Raw genomic sequence first — 23,059 nt, forward strand, 5'->3', positions numbered from 1 at the left:
ATCTACGAACTGCCAACATGGAGTCTCATCTTTGCAAATACATATTGAAATAAGTGATTTCTAATTACAATAAAAACTGGTTTAACTGTATTAAGCAGATTGTGATATATTAGTTACACAAGGACAGTATTTTGCCTCCTGTCTAAATTTAAATGGTTATGAAGTTAAGGCACAGTGGTGAGGATGCTATGGTGATTAGTGCTTTAGAGAGATGTTAACTACAGATAGCTGGGGACAACTATTAGCAGCACCACTGGCAAGTTCGAAAGTTGTATGCAATACAGATGGCTCAAATGGGGACCCCAAAAAGAAACTTACCAATCTTCCCAGCTCCAACGGAACTGAAAGTTACTCAGATGGTGGGAAAACCAGTTCATGAACCTTTTAAAGAGGGAAATGTTATAGTTCCATTAAATATGCAACAACAAAAAATTAGATGAGAGTTCCAATTACACTTTTCAAAGGCAAGCCTAGAGCCATTTCAATAGTCGAGAAAAATGTGTCCCAAAAAACGATGAACAGAAAGAAAAGTTCAGAGTAAGAGTCGTTACTGAGTCACCTGTTCAGGTTAAAAGGCACACTCATGTCTGGTATGTCAGAGTTGATGTTAAAGCACCGTTTATAACAGAACGGAAACACGCTGGTATACTAAGGTCAACAATGTTTAGCTTCTTTGCTTTAGGTGCCCAAATTAAGTGGGATATTTTCAGCAGTGCATAAGAGACTTGGGATTTCCACTGCAAATAAGTGAGACTTATGTTCCGAAGTCCCCTAGGCACTTTTGAAAATCACCTCTTACACAGCCTCTCCCCCATCTCCAATACTTGCTAAGCACTGAACTCCAAATGAAGCCAAGTTTGTCAAGTGTATAGATCTATCTACAGAGGTCTTTGGTCATATATTCATATAAAAGTGCCTCAGGCAATTTCAAAAGGGGGTTATTAGACTTTTCTTTTTCATTCTTGTCACTATTTTATCAGCTAAAATATGATTCACACATGCAGAGTAGTTTCTCTTATTTGGCAGATAACTGTCTTTACACAGTCCTTTGTAAGATATAGCTTTTCTTTCAATTACTAGAAGCCACTGATTAATCAGGTCACAACTTATAGTTTTAGAGCAATTACTAGCCTTAAAAAATTCACATGGAGTCCATGAAGCATCAAACAAGGAAGAATGAAAAGTGACAACTCTGCAGTCTTAGCCCACTACCTAAGCTCCCATCAAAATAATGACAAAACTTTGTTATTTGGTTCCAGGTGGCTCCATCTTAGTGGTCTGTAAGGCACCTCTAAGGAGTAAACTTAACATGTGTGTTCTTAGATACCAAACATCAAGGCCGTGTCTACACTTGCAGCGACGTGTAGGGTGCCTGTAGCTACATGTGGCAGTGGGGAAAGGCTCCAGCAGCAAAACACTACACTGCTAGAAACAGGCACTTCTTGGGAACGTGGAGAGCCATGCAGAGGACGTACCCCGAAGTTCTGGTGTGTCTGTACTCTGCACACCTAAGCAGCGCTGTCTACACTATTTATACCCACGCTGTGGGGGCGTGTAACGTCTGCACTCTACATACCGCCATAAGTGCAGTCACACCTTAGGTTTAGTGAGAGTCACTTTGAGACAGAATGGAGATGGTCTCATGCTCTGTCAGATTCACCACATTGGCCCCATTATATCAGTTTATTAACATAAGCAAAGATAGCTGACTGCAAATATATAGACTGTCTTAATGATTTTCTCCATAGCAATTGTAATTCTTACAACATGTTGCACAATCTTCACGTAACCCTTAGAACAATGAACTGTCACCCTCCTTTAGCCTGCTACCCCACTGTAAACCAACTCTCAACCCCTCCCTCAGGCCAGAGGCTGGAAGTGGCATGCATCAGCAGAGCAGTGTGTGGACTGAGCTCATAACTGCACCATGCTCGTAGGCAGAGCAGTGATCTGGAGGGCAGTGGGTTGGCAGTATAAAGCAACTGCCCTTCTGAGAGTAGGGAGAGAAGGGTCTCAGCAGACAGCAGAGAAAGGTGAGCAAATGCTAATTAGATGCCCGTCCTTCAGATGCCCATTCTTCAGTTTAGAATGCTCAAGACTAGAGCTCAAATGTTAAACGCTCTACTTAGGATTTACAATTGGTTTTTTAATGGAGCCAGTAGGTGGTAGGAAGAATTTAATGTGACCCATTTTCAATCCATCAATGTACAATGAGGAAAACGTTCTGATGTTCCTGAAATGCATAAGCACTTACCTGTCTATACACGTAGTGTTCATTGTATCCAAGCGCATGTACAGCATTTCTGTGGCTTGTGCAAGCTACAAGTGTCTAATTAAGGTAAAGAGGAGTCCAATAAATCAGAGCTTATACTAACTCTTTCCACTTTCCTAGGAGGGTTTGCAGAAGGATTTTTTTCCCCCTCACTTTTCAACTATCCCAAGCTGGGGCAAGTCCTGGTAATTTCACAGAAAACAGAAACTGCAGTTTTCCCAATAGGTAGACACTTGTCTCTGCTCATAGAGAGAGTACTTTACAAGACAACGGAAGCTGCACATCTAGTGATACTTGCTGCCATCCAGCTTATTATGGAGACCCAAATTTCAGTGACCTCAAAGCACTCTGGCTTCTGAAGAGACAGAGCTTTTTGGAGAAGATGCAGTCTAACACATTAAGGAACTCAGTAAGAAGCAACAAAAACAAACCACCTTCACTCATTTTTATCTTCATTTCTCTGAATACTGCACTTGTTTTGCCACATTGCTAACCCTAGTGGTGAAAACAGAGATTTTTGGGGAAGAATTTAAACAGAAGGCAGCTCAAAAATGGATGACAGTCCTCCATGATTCTTAACTGCTAATACTTTTAAAGACATGGGACAATGTAAGATAGCAAGGAGATGACATCCCTGCTATAATGCAGCAAGAAAACTGCAGCAGCTATTTCAGTGACAAACTTGTTGCATAAATGTATATGCTAAATCTATTAATCTGGGTTGAGTTAGAAACAGACTGAAAATTTTCACCCAATCAAGTCATCCACGGTCAATTTTACATTTTTTGTAATATTAATCTTCTGGAAGCCAAAGTGACCCTTTAAAGCTGGTTCATTTAAGATTATGACACCACTGAGATACAAGTGTGTCAAAGACTTAACTCTAAATTTCAGGAACTTTAAGCTGTAAAACACAACACAATAGGATCTGAAACTTGATATTGCGTAAGTCTTAAACCATATGAACTTTTTAAACTACCTGCACTGTTTAAGTGATGTCCTTATCTCTTCAAGGACAAAGATCTCTACCTGAGTCTTTGCAGGTAAGTAAGGAGAATATAGTCTAACAATTTACTTTTAAAAAAGTTTATTTATAAAACATACATTTTGCTGTTGATCAGAAAGTGATCTCAACATTAACAAGCCTTAGAAGCTCTATTCATTTTCAAGTGAAATTTCTAGTGGTACAATTTACACAAATGCTGCTGCTATTTGTAATCTAATTTTAATCCCTGATATTAACAAAGAGTTAATACGCAGAGACAAAGTAACTGAGAAACCAACGTGCTCTGTTCACTGAAGTAAATATGTCAGGTTTACTGACAGTGTTTCCTTCATTATGATTCAATAATACGGCATAATTACAGTCATCTCTATTCTAGCATATGGGATTTATTTTTAAAATTAGTGCTTAAAACACTGGAGATTTTCCCCATCACTTTGACACTAGAGTAACAGAACTACAATGGCTATTTGTCTGCATTGTTCTTTCACATACCCAGTACTGATGGGCAAAGTATTTGATTGTTTTATTCAACTGAATAAGGGGAGAAGGAAATAGAGTCACTGCTAAAATTTATGCCAACACTCAGTTTTCCAGAGAACAAAGGAAAAAGCATTCAAAGCTACCATGCTCCTCAACAACAAGGAAAGGATACAACTTGTGGTAAAGAGCCAGGTTGAAGTTTGCACAATTCAATCAGAAGTGTTGTGTACATGACCTCAATGTGGGGTGGAACTGGAAGCTGAAACAGTTCTGCAAATACTACCTGGGTGGGGGGGGAAGGAGGAAAAAAACATGTGATCAGAGCCCAGTCTAGACACACGCACACATTTCCATCATCATGTCTGAGTCTGCACAATTCTCACGAACAACAGTATCAAGTGACTATACACCAAAAATAAGGCACGTTTCATCTGTTAAACTCTTGCTATGAGGGCTATAAGATGTATTTACAAAATGGATAGCTCCAAAAGAATGCCTCTCCCACTGAGTGCATGCATTTACTATTCATACGCAGCCTTGTGAAAGTTTTTGCAACAAGAACTACCGCAAGACCTATTCAGGACCCTCAACACATGCGACACTAAAACCCCACCACCTTAAATGCCACTCTCCCACTCACTCAACACCCCTACAGTAGCTTAGTGTACAGTCTTCCAAGTTGGCTTGATTTTGAGAGAGACATCTTAAGTTTGAGCCCCTATTGGCTTGTAAACATAGGAGTCTTGTAAAACTATCAATTCGAACATTTTTTAAACTGAGTTATTGTTCTACATTGCCTACAATCAAAATATTGCATCACTGAGAACCTGAATGCGAAACTATAAACAAAAGTAGACAGTTAAGTTTCATGACCCAATCCAGAGAAGTTACGGAAGGTAAAACAGCAAAAAGGGGAAAATAAAACATTTAGTTTTTATTTAAAGGAGTTAAGGAAATCAGTTAAAATATATTTAAGTTGATGCTGTCCTCAGATATTGCAAAAAAAATCTATAAATTAAATTATTTGAAAGAAAGTAAGTTCAGTAGTTAGGAGCATTCCAAACTATACTACAAAACAAAGTTTCAACTTGGTGACTTTAAATATTATTGCTACTGAAGTAATTTTCTTTACGCTTGTCTTATTTTGCAAGTTTCTATGAGATTTAAAAAAAACAGTCTGAAAACTGCACTGTATTACAATTTAAAATGCGTACATTTGTATTCGATCCAATCTGTGTTGATGTAAGTACCACAGGTAGCGATGCCGACAGTTCAGGATGCCAAACATTTGCTTTAACACTCTGTTTTCAGTTGATTGTCAAAATTCTAAAGTTAAATTGTTTGGTCTGAAATTCTCCACAACAGGTATTTGGATCTGCATCAAGCTGATTTTGGGAGGTGGGGGGGGGGGGGGGCAAATTGCAAGCAAATGGTTCAGCCTTTTCACAGAATGAAGTCTGGAAAAACAAGTTTTATCCATATTAAAAAAATTCCTAACCATTTCAGTGAGACGTTCCAGCACCTCCATCTTTTGGAAGAGAGTTACCCTGATGTCAGGAATTTGCCATTTGCAGTCCTCATGAAAATCTGCCTCAATCTGGCCAATTTATAAGCCAATAAAAGTTGCAGTTTGTACATGCTTAGTAGAGACATATTAGAGTCTGGAGGCTAAGTTCTTTGAAGATCCCATCTGTATTAAGCATGTTCCATTCTGGGGATGAGCAGGACTTTCCAGGCTCCTGAAAGCCATGGGCTGTTCTGACATGAGGCACAGGCACTGCAAGCAGGGAGGCTCTCTCATCTGTGTGCACCATGATCTCATGCTGGCAAGCAGCCAAGGGAAGGAAAAAACAAAATTAAGGTTGCCTGTGTAATCTCATTTTGGCTCCCTTGTGTGTATGTATCGATAACTCCAGCCTCATTCAGTGAGCAGGATGAATTGTGCTAAGGGAATGAAGTCAGGGCTGTACAGTTAATGAGGCTGTTGTCTTCTGTCTGACCCCGGACACACTTGTTTCAGAAGTTGAACGGTATAGTGAAGTGAGGCAGAGGACTGCAAGAGAAGGAAGGATGGTCTCATGGTTTAGAAAATTAAATGCAACCCTTGAGTACTGGATTCTATCCCTGTCTCTGCCACAGTGTTTGTGCGATTATGGGCAAGTCACAAAACAAATTTTCACAAGTATTCACTGTTCTCACTTTTGGGTGCCCAATCTGAGACATCTGGAGTCTGATTTGTAAGAGTGCTGAGCACACTCAACTTCAACTGCAGTCATTGAGAGCTGTGCTCCAAGTACATGAAATTCATTAAAGTGCTAAGTACCCTGAAAGAAAGAGTCAAGCCATACACTTTTCTGCACACTGAATCAAGTAGGGGTCCTTTATTACATGTGATCATATAAAGACTATCATAATGGATAAGAACAAAGGGGACCAAATTAAGAATACCTAGAGAACCTTAATTCCCCAACAACAACAACATGGGTGAAACGAGACAATCACTAAGCTCATGAATGAAGTCACACAGGGAAAAATGATATGACAAAAATGCCATACAACTTGAGGGCAAACATTTTTAACGAAAACCATCTCTCCATATGAGACCTCTCAGTCCTCATCCTCAAAAAAATCCTGCACAACACCTTAAAAACAAGCCTGGGAGCTTAAATTCATAACTTTAGCTAGAAGCTAAAAATCATGGACTCAAAGACAATGAATTTATGGCTCATAATTACAAGCTGTGAGTCACTAACCCTCCTTTTTCATACCATTAGTGAAGTGTTAATTCCCTGCTTCACCTTGAATGGTCCCTTGCAATATGTTAGTTCCTTATGCTTAACAATCTGTCCCATGTTGTATCTAGGAAAAGTACACAGTGTCACAGCTAAAGAACTCCGTGTAAGCAACAGAACTCAGTGCAATAAAAGATATTACACAGTCGCTCCAATATTGTGGGGCCAACACAGCTACAACATTGCCAAATTAGGAAATGCCAGAATGCAGGTTCAGTCTCTGACTTTGCAACTCGAGTGTTCTTTTCTGTAGGTAATTTTATTTGATAAGCAGTTACAGTAACTCCTCACTTAACGCTGTAGTTATGTTCCTGAAAAATGCGACTAAGTGAAACTGCGTTAAGCGAATCCAATTTCCACATAAGAATTAATGTAAATGGCGGGGGTGGGGGGGGTGTCAGGTTCCAGGGAAAAAGTTTTTTGCCAGACAAAAGGCATTATATACAATTTTAAACAAGCAATTTAATACTACAATCATCACCGCGGAGTATGAAGCTTGGTTGAGGTGGTGGAGTCAGAGAGTGGAAGAGGATGGATTGTCCAGCTGCTCCTCTTGCTGTTCTTGCATGCACAGGCACTGACTTTGCCGGGGGCAGGGGGCTCAACCCTGGGCCCATCCAGCCCACCTCTTCCCCCAAACCCCCACTCTTGACCCGCCTCTTCTCTCCCTCCCTCCCCCTTTACTTCACACACTGCGTCCTCGCTCCTCCCCCCTCCCTTCTGAACACTGCAAGCCCATGGGCAGGAGGCAGAGGAGGGAGGGGGAAGCTCGCTGAGTCCTCCGGGACAATCAGCTGGCTGACGGGGCGGGGGGGGGGGAGAGGAGTGAGGACTTGGCATGCAGGCTCCCCCTCCCTCCTGCCGGGGGCAATCAGCTGGTTTGCATTGTTCAGGAGGCAGGAGAGGGAGGGGCAGACTGCATGCCAAGTCCTCGCACCTCTTCCCCCCCCCCCCCCCAAACACTGCAAGCCAGCTGATTGGCCCGGGCCTCGTGGGGGAGGGGAGACTGCATGCAGAATCCTCGCTCCTCCCTCCTAAACGCTGCAAGCCAGCTGATTGCTGCGGGCAGGAGGGGGAAGGCGCTGATCCGCGGGGTCTGCGGGGACCGGGGGCGTAGGGAGGCTGCCAGCTGTGGAGAAAGCCGGCAGCCAAACAACGTAAGAGTGGAGCATTGCATGGACTTTAAATGAGCATGTTCCCTAATTGATCAGCAACATAACAACAAAACAGCATTAACCAGGAAGACTAAGTGAGGAGTTACTGTATTCCCTAAAAAGGCACAACTAAGGTTCAATTTTCAACATAAACCCTGCCTTCTAGGCTTGACTGCTTGTTCACTCAACTCTAGTGTTCCTAGCATTAGTCTGCGAATGCCTTTGCATTTCCTTTAAGGACAGAAAATACTTAATGGGCTTTGTAAATTCTTCATATGACCCTAGTGTGTCCTTGATGGAGATTCGGATACCTTAGAACCCAGCCACTTCAAATTCTACACCAGAGTTAAAGATCAATCCAAAGTGAAAGCACTTCACTGCACTCTATTATTCTGAGATTCTAGCTTTAGAAGACTTAACAGTAAATTCTACTGTGCATACACAATTATTCAATTTTAAAAACTGACAAACATTGCTTCAAGTACAGCCGTTTCCTAAATGAGGCAAGCTCAAACTAGACAGCTGTTTGAGTTAAGTATGCACAAAATTTGGAATTAAAACACAGTGATTTAAGAAACACCATGTACAAACGTCTACTTAACCAATTTAACTCAAAGATTCCAAAACTAATTTCACCTCTGATGAGACCAAGCCAGGAAGACTGCAGCCCAAAAGTAATGTTTTCCAAAGTTATGAACAATCAAAAGAGGAGGCTTTGAGTTCTTACAGCAGGAGCTACTGCTGTATTAGAAGAGAACCAAGAACAGTAAGAAGAAAAGGAGTACTTGTGGCACCTTAGAGATTAACAAATTTATTTGAGCATAAGCTTTCGTGAACTACAGCTCACTTCATCGGATGCATCCGATGAAGTGAGCTGTAGCTCACGAAAGCTTATGCTCAAATAAATTTGTTAATCTCTAAGGTGCCACAAGTACTCCTTTTCTTTTTGCAAATACAGACTAACACGGCTGCTACTCTGAAACCTGTCAAAAGAACAGTAAGGAAATTAAGGTAATTTGCTTCTGGACTGAGAAAGTCGTAAAATGAAATACAAGTATTTTGCATAATTGCCATCTTGGCCTTTACAACAGCACTGCATTCTCCCATCCTGCCATCATAAATGCCTAATCATATGGACTTCCAAAAAAAGTTACATGAGAAATGTTTTAGCATCTTAAATAGTGGCTGCGCTTTCAACTTGAATTTCTTAAGCCAAAAAAGAAGGTTAAAAGATTAAACTTATTCCTGGACAATAAGGTAAAACTTTTACTTTTCCCAAAAGGATCGTTAGTCAGAATCTCTTGATTTAAGTAAGTTTATGAAGGAGCGGTGGGGCACGTAACCACAGTTAAGATTGAACAACAGTTTCATTTAATTCAGGCTCAGAATTGAGGCTGGTCCGTGTCCCAAGATGTGGTGCACAAGACCAAGTTTCTAAAATGAAATGCCAGAGGTCACTAAATGCTGAAATGGGAACTCCAGATTGGCACATCCTGCTTTGTAAGTACCATCAGTACTCCAAGGAACCACAGGATGATCACTACCAAGTTCAAACTGATGACTCCACTCCACCAACATCGCATCCAGCACATAGTAAGGCACACTGGGCCATCACTTAACCCACATACTTGAGTGTCTTGTGCTGACAGGGTACCAAATGCATCAAGGCACTGAGTGCTAGATACCTGGAGTGTTCATCAGAGATCAGCTGCAGGACAGGAGCCCCACACCTGAGTGGCTAACCTGGAGTTTTTACAGCTAGTTGTAATGAGGAAGGAAGAGTTCTAGGCCTGGCTTCAGAAACTTTATGGGATGAAGTGAGCTAAACCCTAGGGCCTAGGCCATGAATCCTTTAAGCATCTAGCATAACTTGGCATGGTTTGCACAGCACTTTGAAGAAAGATGGAGCACCTTAGCCCTCCATCAGTGAGGCAGAAGTACACATGTATCGAAGCTTAAATGGCATTTCCCTTTTCTATTGGTTAGTTCACATTATTTCTATTATTCAAATGACTTTTTAAAAAGAATGGAAATACCCCAGACAAAAGCATTCGTTAAACTGGCATTAAGGTTGAAAGTGATGCTTCACTGACTTGAATGTTAGAGGTCTTACAAGAGCATAGCAGTTTTCTTTTTTTTTTACTAACACTGAATTTTCCAGTTTCTCAGACAAAAGAAACCAAAGAACTTTGTCGTTTTGTTAACGACACATTCATAGACAGGAAGATTACCAGTCACGGTCAAGCAACCTGTAACACCCACTTTCCATTTCCCCTTGTTACCTTCTTACCTACAAACCTTATTACTTTCATATCTTACTCAGATTAGTGATTGAAGAGGAGGCCCCTGCATACATTTCTGATTTGGAATTTTTTGAAGGCCTTTAAGCAGTCTTTAATTGAGAATGATAAGTTATTTCTTATGGAGATTGTGTACAGCCAGCACAATACAAGACTCTGTACAACAACTCTCTGATTAACACTAAAGGCAGTTTAGGGTTTGTAGCCACTGATAAGATAAAACTATTATGGAGAGATAAAGCAATCTCCATTTCTGCTGTTTCTTTGGCCTGAACAGGGGTAGAGATGAGGTGGTTTGGTTGACCTAATAATATGAGATTCCTGTTTTTAAAAAAATTCGGGGATTTTGGATTGTAAACCTTTAATTCCCAGAGTGATTTTGTTTAGCCATTCACCCACAAGATTATCACCTGCTCGTAAGTTTAACTGAACTTCCTAGTTTTAATGTTTACTTTTTCATAGAGGCCTTGCAAAACAAGTTGCAGTTAACACTCAAGTCACCACATTCAACCTTATATCCAGTTTAACGTACAAAGTTCTGCATGACTGCATCAGCCTTTGAGAGTTCTCTGAATAGAGGAACTGACTGAGAACCTACATTTGTCTTCTCACTCACATTTGTAGTTATTAAAAATCCCTCCACCCGGAGAGGTGACTATGGAAAAAGAAACATCACTAAACAGCCAGAAATTGATTTCAAATTAAAAGCTAAAACCTTTTGGGACGTGACATACAGTGCTTTAAGCAACTCAGAAAACTAACTAGTAAGAGACAAAGGTTTTTTTGGGGGGGGGGGGTTTGATTAACAAAGTTCTTTTCAGTACTAAAAATCTTTAAAAAAGACCATCTCAGAGATGGCCTATTAGCATGTTGGCCAGCTACGAAAACACACAGGTAAAACTTGAGAAATGCCATTATTTGAAATACTATTGCAATAGAAGTAACTGAACTTGATCCACTTATTAAAACTGCAGGACGATAATCTAAGACAGTGAGAAACTACACCCTAGCCTTCAGGCTACTCGAATACCCAAAGAATGGAATACAATGGTTTGGAATCTATTATTTAGGAAGTAAAGGTATCATTGTACAAGATGCAGCGTGTAAAATGCATACCTCAACTATGTGATAGTTCAAAGGGATCTTGTTATTTCCTGGATAGCTCAGTAGCTGTGCAGCACTGCAAAAATAAATACAGGGGAGTTAGAATGCAACACATTAGATATGGTCTAGGTACCAAGAAATGATGATTTACGGAACAGTTCATTTTCTGCATGAAGGCTCTCGGACTGACAGGTCTGACGACTGAAGTCAGCTATTTATACACAACAGGTGCCACACAAGCATCAGTGCACGCTCACCCAGATACGCCTGAACCATAACCAGGAGGGACATGTTTATTTTCATGCATATGCAATTCCTGAATACTCAGACTACTAACAAAGGTATCATCTAGTACAAGTTTTGTGGTAGTTTGCATAATGTTGGTACCTGCCCACCTGAACGCTGGACTGAAATCAAACTCAGCTCATATAAGCCAGACATAAACCTGCCAGTCACCACTTGCCTTGCCTGGATTTGATTCAGGAACCAAAATGAAGAGTCTCTCATTAGCAAGCGCCTGCCGAGCCACCTCCCCATGGCCCTTATTTTACCATTGATATTTGAATATAGGATGAGCTAATGGAAAATACAAGAGGCCTTCTGACATTTGCAATATCATTTAATGAACGCTTCATTATCCAGCATTCGTCCCAAAGGAAAATAATGCCACTCTTCAATTAGTCTAAGCCTAGTCCACTTGCACTAATTTATAACTACCTCTAGATAATTTCCACAAGCAAAGTGGAAAGACTAAGACCGGAATCCTCCCATTAATCATAACAGTCAAAGTCTTCACAAGAACACAGAGCTTTCGATTCCACAGAAACTAGAAATCCTACCAGTCATTGTGCAAGAACTGTTGCCACAAACACTAATCCTGCCTGTTTATCACTAAGCCCTGGTCAACACTATGGGGTTAGGTCAAATTTAGCCACATTAGGTCGATTTTAAAATGAATGTGTCCACACAACCAAGCCCATTCTGTCGACTTAAAGGGCTCTTAAAATCGACTTCTGTACTCCTCCCCAGCGAGGGGAGTACTGCTAAAATCGACCTTGCTGGGTTGAATTTGAGGTAGTGCGGATGCAAATCGATGGTATTGGCCTCCGGGAGCTATCCCAGAGTGCTCCATTGTGACCGCTCTGGACAGCACTTTGAACTCCGATGCACTAGCCAGGTACACAGGAAAAGCTCCGGGAACTTCTGAATTTCATTTCCTGTTTGGTCAGTGTGGCGAACTCAGCAGCACAGGTGACGATCCAGTCCCCTCAGAATCCTAGAGTATAGAATGTTTCTATGCTCCCCCTATCATCTCTGTCTCTGAGGTAAACGCAGATTACAAGGCGAAAAAAACGCACTCTTGATAACATGTTTTCCGAGCTCATGCAGTCCTCCCTCACTGATAAGGCACAGCTTAAAGCATGGAGGCATTCAGTGGCAGAGGCCAGAAAAGAAATAAGCGAGCGCGAAGAGTAGAGGCAGGACGCGATGCTGAGGCTAATGGGGGAGCAAACTGACATAACGAAGTGTGTGTTGGAGGTGCAGGAAAGCCAACAAGAGCACAGACTCCCGCTGTATCCACTGTATAACCGCCTACCCTCCTCCCCAAGTTCCATAGCCTCCTCACCCAGATGCCCAAGAACACGGGGAGGGGAGGCAAGGCTCCAGGCACCCAGCCACTCCACTCCAGAGGATGGCCCAAGCAACAGAAGGCTGTCATTCAAACTGTTTGATTTTTAGTGTGGCTACAATAAGCAACATGGCCTTGTCCTTCCCTCCTCCCCCACCCAGGCTACCTAGTCCGTTATCTTTTATTTATTTTTTTAAGAAAGAAAGAATGCATGGTTTCAAAACAATAGTTACTTTATTTCAAAGAGGGGAGGGCGGCTGGCTTACAGGGAATTAAAATCAACAAAGGGGGCGGGTTTGCATCAAGGAGAAACACAAACAACTGTCACACAGAAGCCTGGCCAGTCATGAAACTGGTTTTCAAAGCCTCTCTGCTGCGCAGCGCGCCTTGCTGTGCTCTTCTAATCACCCCGCCATAAACGTCTCCCCCTTACTCTCACAGATACGGAGCACACAGCAAGCAGCAATAACAATGGGAATGTTGGTTGCGCTGAGGTCTGACCTAGTCAGCGAACAGCGCCAGCGAGCTTTTAAACGTCCAAAGGTACAGTCTACCACCATTCTGCACTTGCTCAGCCTACAGTTGAACTGCTCCTTACTACTGTCCAGGCTTCATGAGCCATGGGAGCAAGGGGTAGGCGTGACCGTGCGGTGCTGCCAGCTGGGAGAGCAGCCTTAGGCAGAAGACTCCAGCTCACAAGATATTCCAGGCAGGACTGAATCTCCATGAGACGAAACTTAAAGGAGAATGACCTGGAGTCTCTGGCTCCCATTCGGTGCTCTAAGAGGAGGACAGCCATGTCTGTCCAGGCGCCCCAATCGACCTCACCGAGGTCTGCCAGGAGTACCCAGGAAACGTACGACAGCTATCAGTCCTACTGCACCGTCTGCCGCGAAGGCAAGGAGCTGCTGCTGTGTAGCAATGCAGTACCGCATCTGCCAGCAGCACCCGGGAGATGAACAGTGATGGTGAGCCGAGCGGGCTCCATGCTTGCCGTGGTATGGCGTCTGCATGGGTAACCCAGGAAAAAGGGCACGTAACGTTGTCTGCCATTGCTTTCATGGAGGGAGGGAGGCCTGACGACATGTCCCAAAACCACCCACGACAATGTTTTTGCCCCATCAGACATTGGGAGCTTAACCCAGAATTCTAATGGGCAGCGGGAACTGTGGGATAGCTACTGTAAATCTATGCTAGCTACGGTAGTGAGGACACACTCCGCCAACTTAATGCGCTTAGTGTGGACATACGCGATCGACTGTATAAAATCGACTTCTATAAAATCATCCTAATTTCGTAGTGTAGACATACCCTAAATGTCTACACTAAGGCTACTGGCTCTTTTTTGGAAGCAATTTTAAATTTAAAATCTTAGTGGAATGCAGGAATATAATTTCTTAACTTCTTCATCTCAAGCTTTTGGACAACATCATTTCAGGATTTTTAAGGTCTCCTCTGAAAGTCATGATGCTTAAGACAGAAAGCTAAAAAAAATCAGGAAGGGGTATTGTGGTATCATACCACTTTTCCTTTATTCACTCAGTGAAAAGACTTCTTACCACGTTTTTCTCTCTTTCCAGTGGGATTTGATGATGCAGTGAAGATTCTCTTCAATTACAAATCTCTCAACCGAATGACTACCAGGCATAACAGGACCCTATTAAAAAAGGAATTAAGATATATGAAAAGTCACTATTACAAGTGACTAGTTCTATTATACCGACCTGGGGAAGTGAGGAAACAGATTGACAGAGAGAGATGGGTACCCAGAAGTCACCTACTACAGTACAGGCCCTAACTAGGAAAATAACAGAACACCAGTGGCCATCACATACAGCCCCCAGCTAAAACCTCTCCAGCTCATCATCAACGATCTATAACCTACCCCAGAAAACGATCCCTCACTCTCACAGACCTTGGGAGGCAGGCCAGTCCTTGCTTACAGACAGCCCCCCAACCTGAAGCAAATACTCACCAGCAACTACACACCACAGAAACACTAACCCAGGAACCAATCCCGTTGCCTACTCTGTCCCCATATCTACTCTTGCGACACCATCGGAGGACCCAACCACATCAGCCACACCATCAGGGGCTCTTTCACCTGCACATCTACTAACGTGATATATGCTATCATGTGCCAGCAATGCCCCTCTACCATGTACATTGGCCAAACCAGACAATCTCTATGTAAAAGAATAAATGGACACAAATCAGACATTAGGAATGGTAACACACAAAAGCCAGGAGAACACTTCAATCTCCCTGAACATTCAACAGATTTAAAAGTAGCCATCCTTCAACAAAAAACCTTCAAAAACAGACTTCAAAGAGAAACTGCAGAACTGCAATTCATTTGCAAACTTAACACCATTAATTTAGGCCTGAACAGGGACTGGGAGTGGCTGGCTCACTACAAAAGCAATTTTCCCTCTCTGGGTATTGACACCTCCTCATCAGCTATTGGGAGTGGACCACATCCACCCTGACTGAATTGGCTTGGTCAACACTGGTTCTCCACTTGTAAGGTAACTCCCTTCTCTTCATGTGCCAGCATATTTATGCCTATACCTGCAATTTTCACTCCATGCATCTGAAGTGGGTTTTTTTTAACCCACGAAAGCTTATGCCCCAATAAATCTGTTAGTAGTCTTTATGGTGCCACCGGACTCCTCGTTGTTTTTGTAGTTCTATTATAAATAATTATTCACAGGGATTGAACACTGTTTGCTGTTGGGTATAAAAACTTCCTCGAAGCAATCTGTTTCATCAAGTGTTTTAAACTGCTAAAATACAAAGGGAGTAGTTTCAAATAAAATGACATCCTTAAAGACAATTTCAAACAAAAAACAGACAGCACTAGAACTCATATCTAGCTTTTTGTATCAGGTTGTCTTGTTTGTAGATGAGACCTCAGTTCACTTATATTAAAGTTCTAATACCCAGATACAATTTCAGCTGCGCCCGTTTTGACCAGTTACTGGTCATTTTCACCACTCAAATGTTGTTTTTAACCTAAGCTTCCAAGAATATATTCAGCACTTCTGTACAATTTCATCCTGTCATATTCCCCATTGCCCCACACACCACCTTTACCCCAACTGCTTCTGAATATTACACAAAATGGCTACAATTCATAATAAGAGTTACTTCACATGTAAAGACCGCATCAATAGACACATTGATACCGCATCCTTTTCAGCTACCGCAAGGAAGGTCAGACTATGTCATCCATATCAACCAAAAAAAAAAACCAACAAGATTCGAGGCACCCCCTTCCCACATTTATAGCAAGTAAATCTGACTTCTCACTTCCCACACTGGGCATGCTTTTCATGTTTCCAGATATAGTAAAGAAAGGGTTACATAAATATACTAAAATAGACAGGAGTAGTTAACGAAATGTATCGCTATTTAATGGCAATGCATTCTCAGATTATACCAATGGTCCTTGAAAGGCAATCAATGGCAGTGAGAAAGTTACTTGCTCTTCCCATAATGGTTAGGATACCAGCTTCTGTTAACAGGAAGATTTAGAAAATATTTTTGAATACACATGAGGTCAAAATTAGTGTGTGCAGTATTTGGCACTGTTTAAAAAGTTTTTAAACATAGAATACATGACATGGTATAACAGTTTTATTAATGAGAGTCTGGCATAACACTTCACTACTCACAAACTGCAAAAGCCACGAGGCAGGCCAACCATCCCAAATGAGTACCAATAAAACATTTAAACCATGGTATCATATACTATGCATACCATATATTATAGAATAACTTCTACAATTATTTTATAAAATCTAAAAGCTTCATGGAGGTTTTTTGTTTTTTTTTAAAATGTACCTCTGCCTGTTAAACAAAGCACTGCAGTTACCATGCACCCTAAATGTACAGGGCTCTGCAGGTGATCCAGTAGTTTTTTCTATACCTAAAAATGCATAATTCAAAGTCAGTTATTTCAAGCACTAGGTCTCATCAGAAGTGGAGATTCTCCCATTTTCAACAGTATAAGGATCCTGTTTCTACCTCAGCAAGGTAGTGTAACAACAGACTTGAATGCTGAGACTTTTTTTGCGAAAAAGTTATTAATGTTCTAGGACAGAACATTGCCCCCTTTGGGCCCAGGTAAATAATTTTGGTAGAGGGGAGAAAAGGACATTCTGCATTTGGGGGAAGGTTTCTCTGGAAGACTTTTTAAAAAACCCACTCAGCTGTGTGAAGCTACTCAGGGGTTTGGAACATCAGAAATCATCTCAGTGAGACAGATTAGTGGGCTAAGACCAGGTGAGGGTAGCTAAAGGTGCACCTTAAATTCATTTATCATACCGTATCTTATATGCACGTTATGACATATATTATAAAATCAGGGGTGGCCAACCTGAGCCTGAGAAGGAGCCAGAATTTACCAATGTATATTGCCAAAGAGCCACAGTAATGCGTCAGAAGCCCCCCCCCCCCCCCGCCCCTCCCCATACCTCCCAATCAGCTGTTTTGTGGCATGCAGGAGGCTCTGGGGGGAGGGGAGAGGAGCGAGGGCCCTGCAGGCTGAGGGGAGGGGTGGAGGGGGGGCAGGGCCTGTGGCAGAGCCAGGGGCTGAGCAGTGAGCACCCCGGCCCATTGGAAAATTGACGCCTGTAGCTCCGGCCCTGGAGTCGGTGCCTAGACAAGGAGCCGCATCTTAACTTACGAAGAGCCGCATGTGGCTCCGGAGCCACAGGTTGGCCACCCCTGTTATAAGTGTTTGTACACGTTAAGATATTAACTCTGGCAATTTTCAATTGTCAAACGAAGCTGACATGTATGATTGCATGAACTGCCAAAGTAAATTTTTCATGTTGGTGTCTTCCCAGCGACATCAAAACATTACCGCTGATCCTTCACGCTGGTTATCAGTCCATAAAAAGGGGGGGGAGAGGGGGAAGTCTCACCCTGCATTGGTCTGAGTTTCCACCAGCTTTGTGACCCTTGCTGTAGATTTAGATGTCAGTATGCAAAACCCTCGCTTTCCTCCACCTCCTGAATACCACATACCTCAGGGTCATCTGTGTAGTCAAACATTCGAAAGAGAACTCTCGGCATAGGGTAAACCGAATCTTCAGTGTGAGGGGGTGGGGTAAAAGGAGGCAGATTGTGCTGCAGGGCTTCACAGAGGATGCTGTCAAAGGCAAGGTAGGGCCTCAGAATGTGTCTTTCCTGCCAGCGGTCTTTTTTCAACTTCTGAATCTGGGCCCAAAGGCAGTCTAAATACTAAAAACAAGACAGGAAACATTTTTAAATATCAGATAAAGTATCTCAGGAAATTACAAAATTCTATATTGTCATTCGCAAGAGCTTAGTTCCTCCATCAGCCACTCCAGAAAGCCCTTCAGAGCGCCAGGCATTTTCAAAAAAGGATTTCCTCATTACCGAACTCTATCACTCACACGCTCAGAAAAGCAAGGCATCTGGCTACGCTGCTTATTAGCAACCATCTATTCATTTAGGAGATAAGAGACTGATTGTTTAAATTTAGTAATTCTATACACAGAAGAAAGTAGCCTTCATAGTTCCACACATTCACAAGTGTTGCCACTTTTAAAATTCTACTAATAATAAAATAGCCCAGTGCTCAACTATTGTTAGTGATGGGGTGTGCATAAGCTTATGATACATTCAACACAAGCAGGAGCAGCAGCAAATTCTCTCTTAAGTCACAAATGAGAGAAAACAAGGGAAATACTGAGACAAGAGACAACTGCTTCTAAATACAATTTTCTATGTTTCGGGTCAACAGAAGCTATAACAATTCTTATTTTCTGTATATCTTGACTTTAGAAAACAAAATGAAAACTTTGTTACAGAATCTTTCAGAAATTGATCGATACTTTATTTACTCAGTAATCAGCACTTTTAACCATGCTACATCCCTATACATTTTGCATCTTGCCTGTAGCCTCTCAATATCCTGATGGTAGCATGTTCCCATGAGGACACAGGGTGAGGAGTCATATTCCCTCTTTGCTTAATGAGCCTGCAGTGCAGAATGTAGCACATGCGGAAGTCCATATCTACCTCTCACTAGGGGAACCAGGACGTGGGGGAGGGCGGGCAAGAGGTCTGGCCCGTCCACTTTTTGCCACGGGCTCAACCCCCTGCCCCTCCTCCTAAGGTCCTGCCCGTTGGACAGGCCAGAAGCAGCTCCCGTCCCAGGTAAGAGGCACCCAGAGAAGCTGTGGGGAGCATGGACCATCCTCCCCCGAGCAGCCCTTGGCCCGTGTCCCCGCCCCCAGACTCCTCCACCCAGAGAAAGTGGAGGGTCCGTGGCTCCCCACAGCTGCCTGGGCAGCTCTTACATTGCCCCAGCTCTTCGGCGCCACTGCCAGGCTGGAAGTCGGAGTGGGGTATGAGCCACGCAGGCAGCTGTGGGGAGCCGTGGACCTTCCACCCGCTCGGGGGGAGGGAGGGAGAGAAGGGCACAGCATGGGCCAGGGTCTGCCCTCGAGGGCCCCCACCCCAGCTTCTGGCTTGACCGGGGCCTTGTGACCCCCCCCACTTGTAGGCAGAATCCATCGTCCCCGTCTGTCTCTTACTCAGAGCCTACGCTCACTCTGTAACAGAGCTTCTCCTGGGAGCTTCAGAGCCGGAAGAGATGACCCCTCCCATTCAGGATTGCAGCAAGGGTACTGAAAACATTCGCTGAAGTGGGAGCATCTCTCTCTGAGCCCCTTGCGCTGCTCCATTGCCTGCTACGTTACAGAGGGGCTGAACTACGCTAATAGCCCCGCCTCCCACAGGAACACAGTTCCTCTGATTTCCCACATGAGGGGGCCAAGCTGGGATCCCTGGCCAACACTACCAGTGCAACTCTTCATACCTGTCTTCCAAGGGGGAGGAGTGGCAGTGCTGCTGTGCTTCTTGCCACACAACAGCAGGTGGGTCCTTCTGAGCGTGACGGAGACAAAAGGTAGGCCCTGAACCTACCTGTGAACACAAGACCGCTGCAAAGAATGAGGTCACTGAAGGGCCAACAGTACAGGTCCCCTTTCTGTCAAGGTCAGTGTTGTTTCCAACACAATGTCTCTCTCCCAAATGGTGACTAGATAACTAGTTGCATCAGGATACCCCAAAAAAGGGAGCCTCACAGTACTCTCCCCACAGTGATCTCAGTCTGCAGCCGCTGCTCAGCTGAGCAGCAAGTGTTTTCCTAAGTGGCGTGCCAGAAAACAAGTGTGTCCCTGTAGAATGGCCATGTTTTGCACAGGGTTAGACCTGAGACACTAAAGACAGCTGGTTACGTAGAACCTACTGGTGATAACACAAACCACGGGGAAAGGGAGAAATATTTGCTTCAACAAGATCACTTTTTCAGAAGGGGAAAGAAAAAAGTGCTTTAGCCACAGATTTTTCTACTTTTGTTACTACATAACAAATAAAATCCATTTACCTCTTCTTGTGGATGTGGCTTGTCAGCAGACCAAACTTGTAACATGGGTACATGGATCTTCTGACGCCGTCTATGACATATAGAGAGAAAGCCTATCCATTTTAAAACTGTAATCTAGAAAAAGTAATGTTTTCTATTGTGCATGTACAGCATTTGAGCTCTTCAGCTCAGTAGCTTTGTAGTAAATTACCATTTACTAATCTGTCAGGTATTATTTAAAGTGCTACTATGGGTTGTCCTCGCTGCAGTGTTTAGTTACCTACACTTGAGTTAACTCATCCAGTTATAGTGGACATTTCACAGCACAGAGTGACGATTAGCAGCATCCAGTGTTTGAAAAGAAACACAGAAGTTGAGCCCCCACCACATTCTTAGCCCTGGTCTACACTATGAGTTTAGGTCGAATTTAGCAGTGCTAGATCGATTTAACCCTGCACCCGTCCACACAACGAAGCCATTTCTGTCGACTTAATGGGCTCTTAAAATCAATTTCTGTACTCCTCCCCGATGAGGGGATTAGCGCTAAAATCAACATCGCCGGGTTGAATTTGGGTCAGTGTGGACACAATTTGACAGTATTGGCCTCCAGGAGCTATCCCACAGTGCTCCACTGTGATAGCTCTGGACAGCACTCTGAACTCGGATGCACTGGCCAGGTAGACTGGAAAAGCCCCGTGAACTTCTGAATTTTATTTCCTGTTTGGCCAGTGTGGCGAGCTCATCAGCAGAGGTGACCATGGAGTCCCAGAATCGCAAAAGAGCTCCAGCATGGACTGAACGGGAGGTACTGGATCCGATTGCTGTATGGGCAGACGAATCCATACTATCAGAACTCCGTTCCAAAAGACAAAATGCCAAAATATTTGAAAAAAATCTCCAAGGGCATGAAGGACAGAGGCTATCACAGGGACCCGCAGCAGTACAGCATGAAACTTAAGGAGCTTAGGCAAGCCTACTAAAAAACCCAAGAGGCAAACGCCTGGTCGGGGTCAGAGCCCCAGACATGCCGCTTCTACGATGAGCTGCGTGCAACTGTAGGGGGTGCTCCTACCACTGCCCCACCCCTGTACGTGGACTCCTGCAAGGGAGGGGGGAAGTCTCATGCAACAGGGATGAGGATTTTGGGGATGAAGATGAAGAGGAGAGGGAGGTTGAAGATAGCACACACAAGGCAAGTGGAGAAACCGTTCTCCCCGACACACAGGAACTGTTTATCACCCTGGAGCCAACACCCTCCCAACCCTGGCTCCCGGACATTGAAGGTGGAGAAGGCAGCTCTGGTGAGTGTACCTTTGTAAATATAATACACGGTTTAAAAGCAAGCATGTTTAACGATTAATTTGCCCTGAAGACTTGAGATGCATTCACGGCCAGTATAGCTCCTGGAAAAGTCTGTTAACGTGTCTGGGGACGGGGCAGAAATCCTCCAGGGACATCTCAATGAAGCTGTCCTGGAGGTACTCCCAAAGCCTTTGCAAAAGGTTTCTGGGGAGGGCAGCCTTATTGCATCTTCCATGGTAGGACACTTTACCCTGCCAGGCCAGTAGCACATAGTCTGGAATCACTGCATAAGCAAGCATGGCAGCGTGTGGTCACCCGGTGTTTGCTAGCATTCAAGCAACATCCATTCTTTATCTCTCTGTGTTATCCTCAGGAGAGTGATATCATTCATGGTCACCTGGTTGAAATAGGGGAATTTTATTAAGGGGACATTCACAGGTGGCCGTTCCTGCTGGACTGTTTGCCTGTGGCTGAAAAAAAATCATCCCCGCTGTTAGCCACATGGTGGGGGGAGGGGTGAAGCGATCACCCCAGAGAATTGGGGGCAGGGGGAGGGGGAGAGGTTAGTTGGGTTTGTGTTGCACATTAACCCAAAAACATCAGCCCCTCCTTTTAAATGGCCAATGTGCCTTTTTCAATTTTAATCTCCCTTCCCCCTCCCGCCCCGCAGCTGTAAATGTTTCAATGCTGCGACTAGGATCTCCGTCCCAGAGGCTAGCGCAGACAAGAAGGCGAAAAAAACCACACTCGTGATGAAATGTTCTCTGAGCTCATGCAGTCCACCCAAACTGAAAGAGCGCAGCAGAATGTGTGGAGGCAGACAATGGCAGAGTCCAGGAAAGCACAAAATGAACGCAAGGACAGGAAGGACACGCAATAGGATAGATGGCTGGAGCGAGGAGAGGTTGCGGGATCAGGAGGAAAGGTGGCGGGAGCATGATGAAAGGAGGTAGGATGCAATGCTGAGGCTACTGGAGGATCAAACGGATATACTCCAACATATGGTTGATGTGCAGGAAAGGCACAGATCGCCACTGAAGCCCCTGTATAACCAACCGCCCTCCTCCACAAGTTCCATAGCCTCCTCACCCAGACGCCCAAGAATGCGGGGGGCCCTCTGGGCACCCAGCCACTCCACCCCAGAGGACTGTCCAAGCAACAGAAGGCTGGCATTCAATAAGTTTTGAAGTGCAGTGTGGCCTTGTCCTTCACTCATCCACCACCCCACCCAGTGCTTCCCTCCCCCTTCCTGGGCTACCTTAGAGTTATCCCCCTATTTGTGTGACAAATGAATAAAGAATGCATGAATTTGAAACAATGACTTTATTGCCTCTGCAAACGGTGACTGAAGGGGGACGGGGACAGCGGCTGACTTACAGGGAAGTAGAGTGAATCAAGGGGGTGGGTTTTCAACAAGGAGAAACAGAACTGTCACACTGTAGCCTGGTCAGCCATGAAACTGGTTTTCAAAGCTTCTCTGATGCATAGCGCACCTTGCTGTGCTCTTCTAACCGCTCTGGTGTCTGGCTGCTCAAAATCGGATGCCAGGCAATTTGCCTCAACTTCCCACCCCTCAATAAACGTCTCCCCCTTACTCACAGATATCGTGGAGCA

At 43.8% G+C, this 23,059-nt stretch overlaps 1 protein-coding gene across 1 annotated transcript in view; it reads right to left on the reverse strand.

Annotated features, from left to right (window-relative positions):
• The window catches only part of NCBP1 (nuclear cap binding protein subunit 1), a 58,885-nt gene that overhangs the window by 24,167 nt on the left and 11,659 nt on the right, over window positions 1-23,059 (reverse strand). The window contains exons 7-13 of the mRNA XM_074953708.1: window positions 20,165-20,234; window positions 17,773-17,988; window positions 14,298-14,395; window positions 11,121-11,184; window positions 3,931-4,041; window positions 2,255-2,319; window positions 319-381 (exon numbers count right to left, since the gene is read on the reverse strand). Coding sequence (XP_074809809.1) covers window positions 319-381; window positions 2,255-2,319; window positions 3,931-4,041; window positions 11,121-11,184; window positions 14,298-14,395; window positions 17,773-17,988; window positions 20,165-20,234 — 687 coding nt within the window. The remainder of the gene's footprint in view (window positions 1-318; window positions 382-2,254; window positions 2,320-3,930; window positions 4,042-11,120; window positions 11,185-14,297; window positions 14,396-17,772; window positions 17,989-20,164; window positions 20,235-23,059) is intronic.

Source organism: Natator depressus, chromosome 5 (genome assembly GCF_965152275.1).
Source record: "Natator depressus isolate rNatDep1 chromosome 5, rNatDep2.hap1, whole genome shotgun sequence".
NCBI lineage: Eukaryota > Metazoa > Chordata > Testudines > Cheloniidae > Natator > Natator depressus.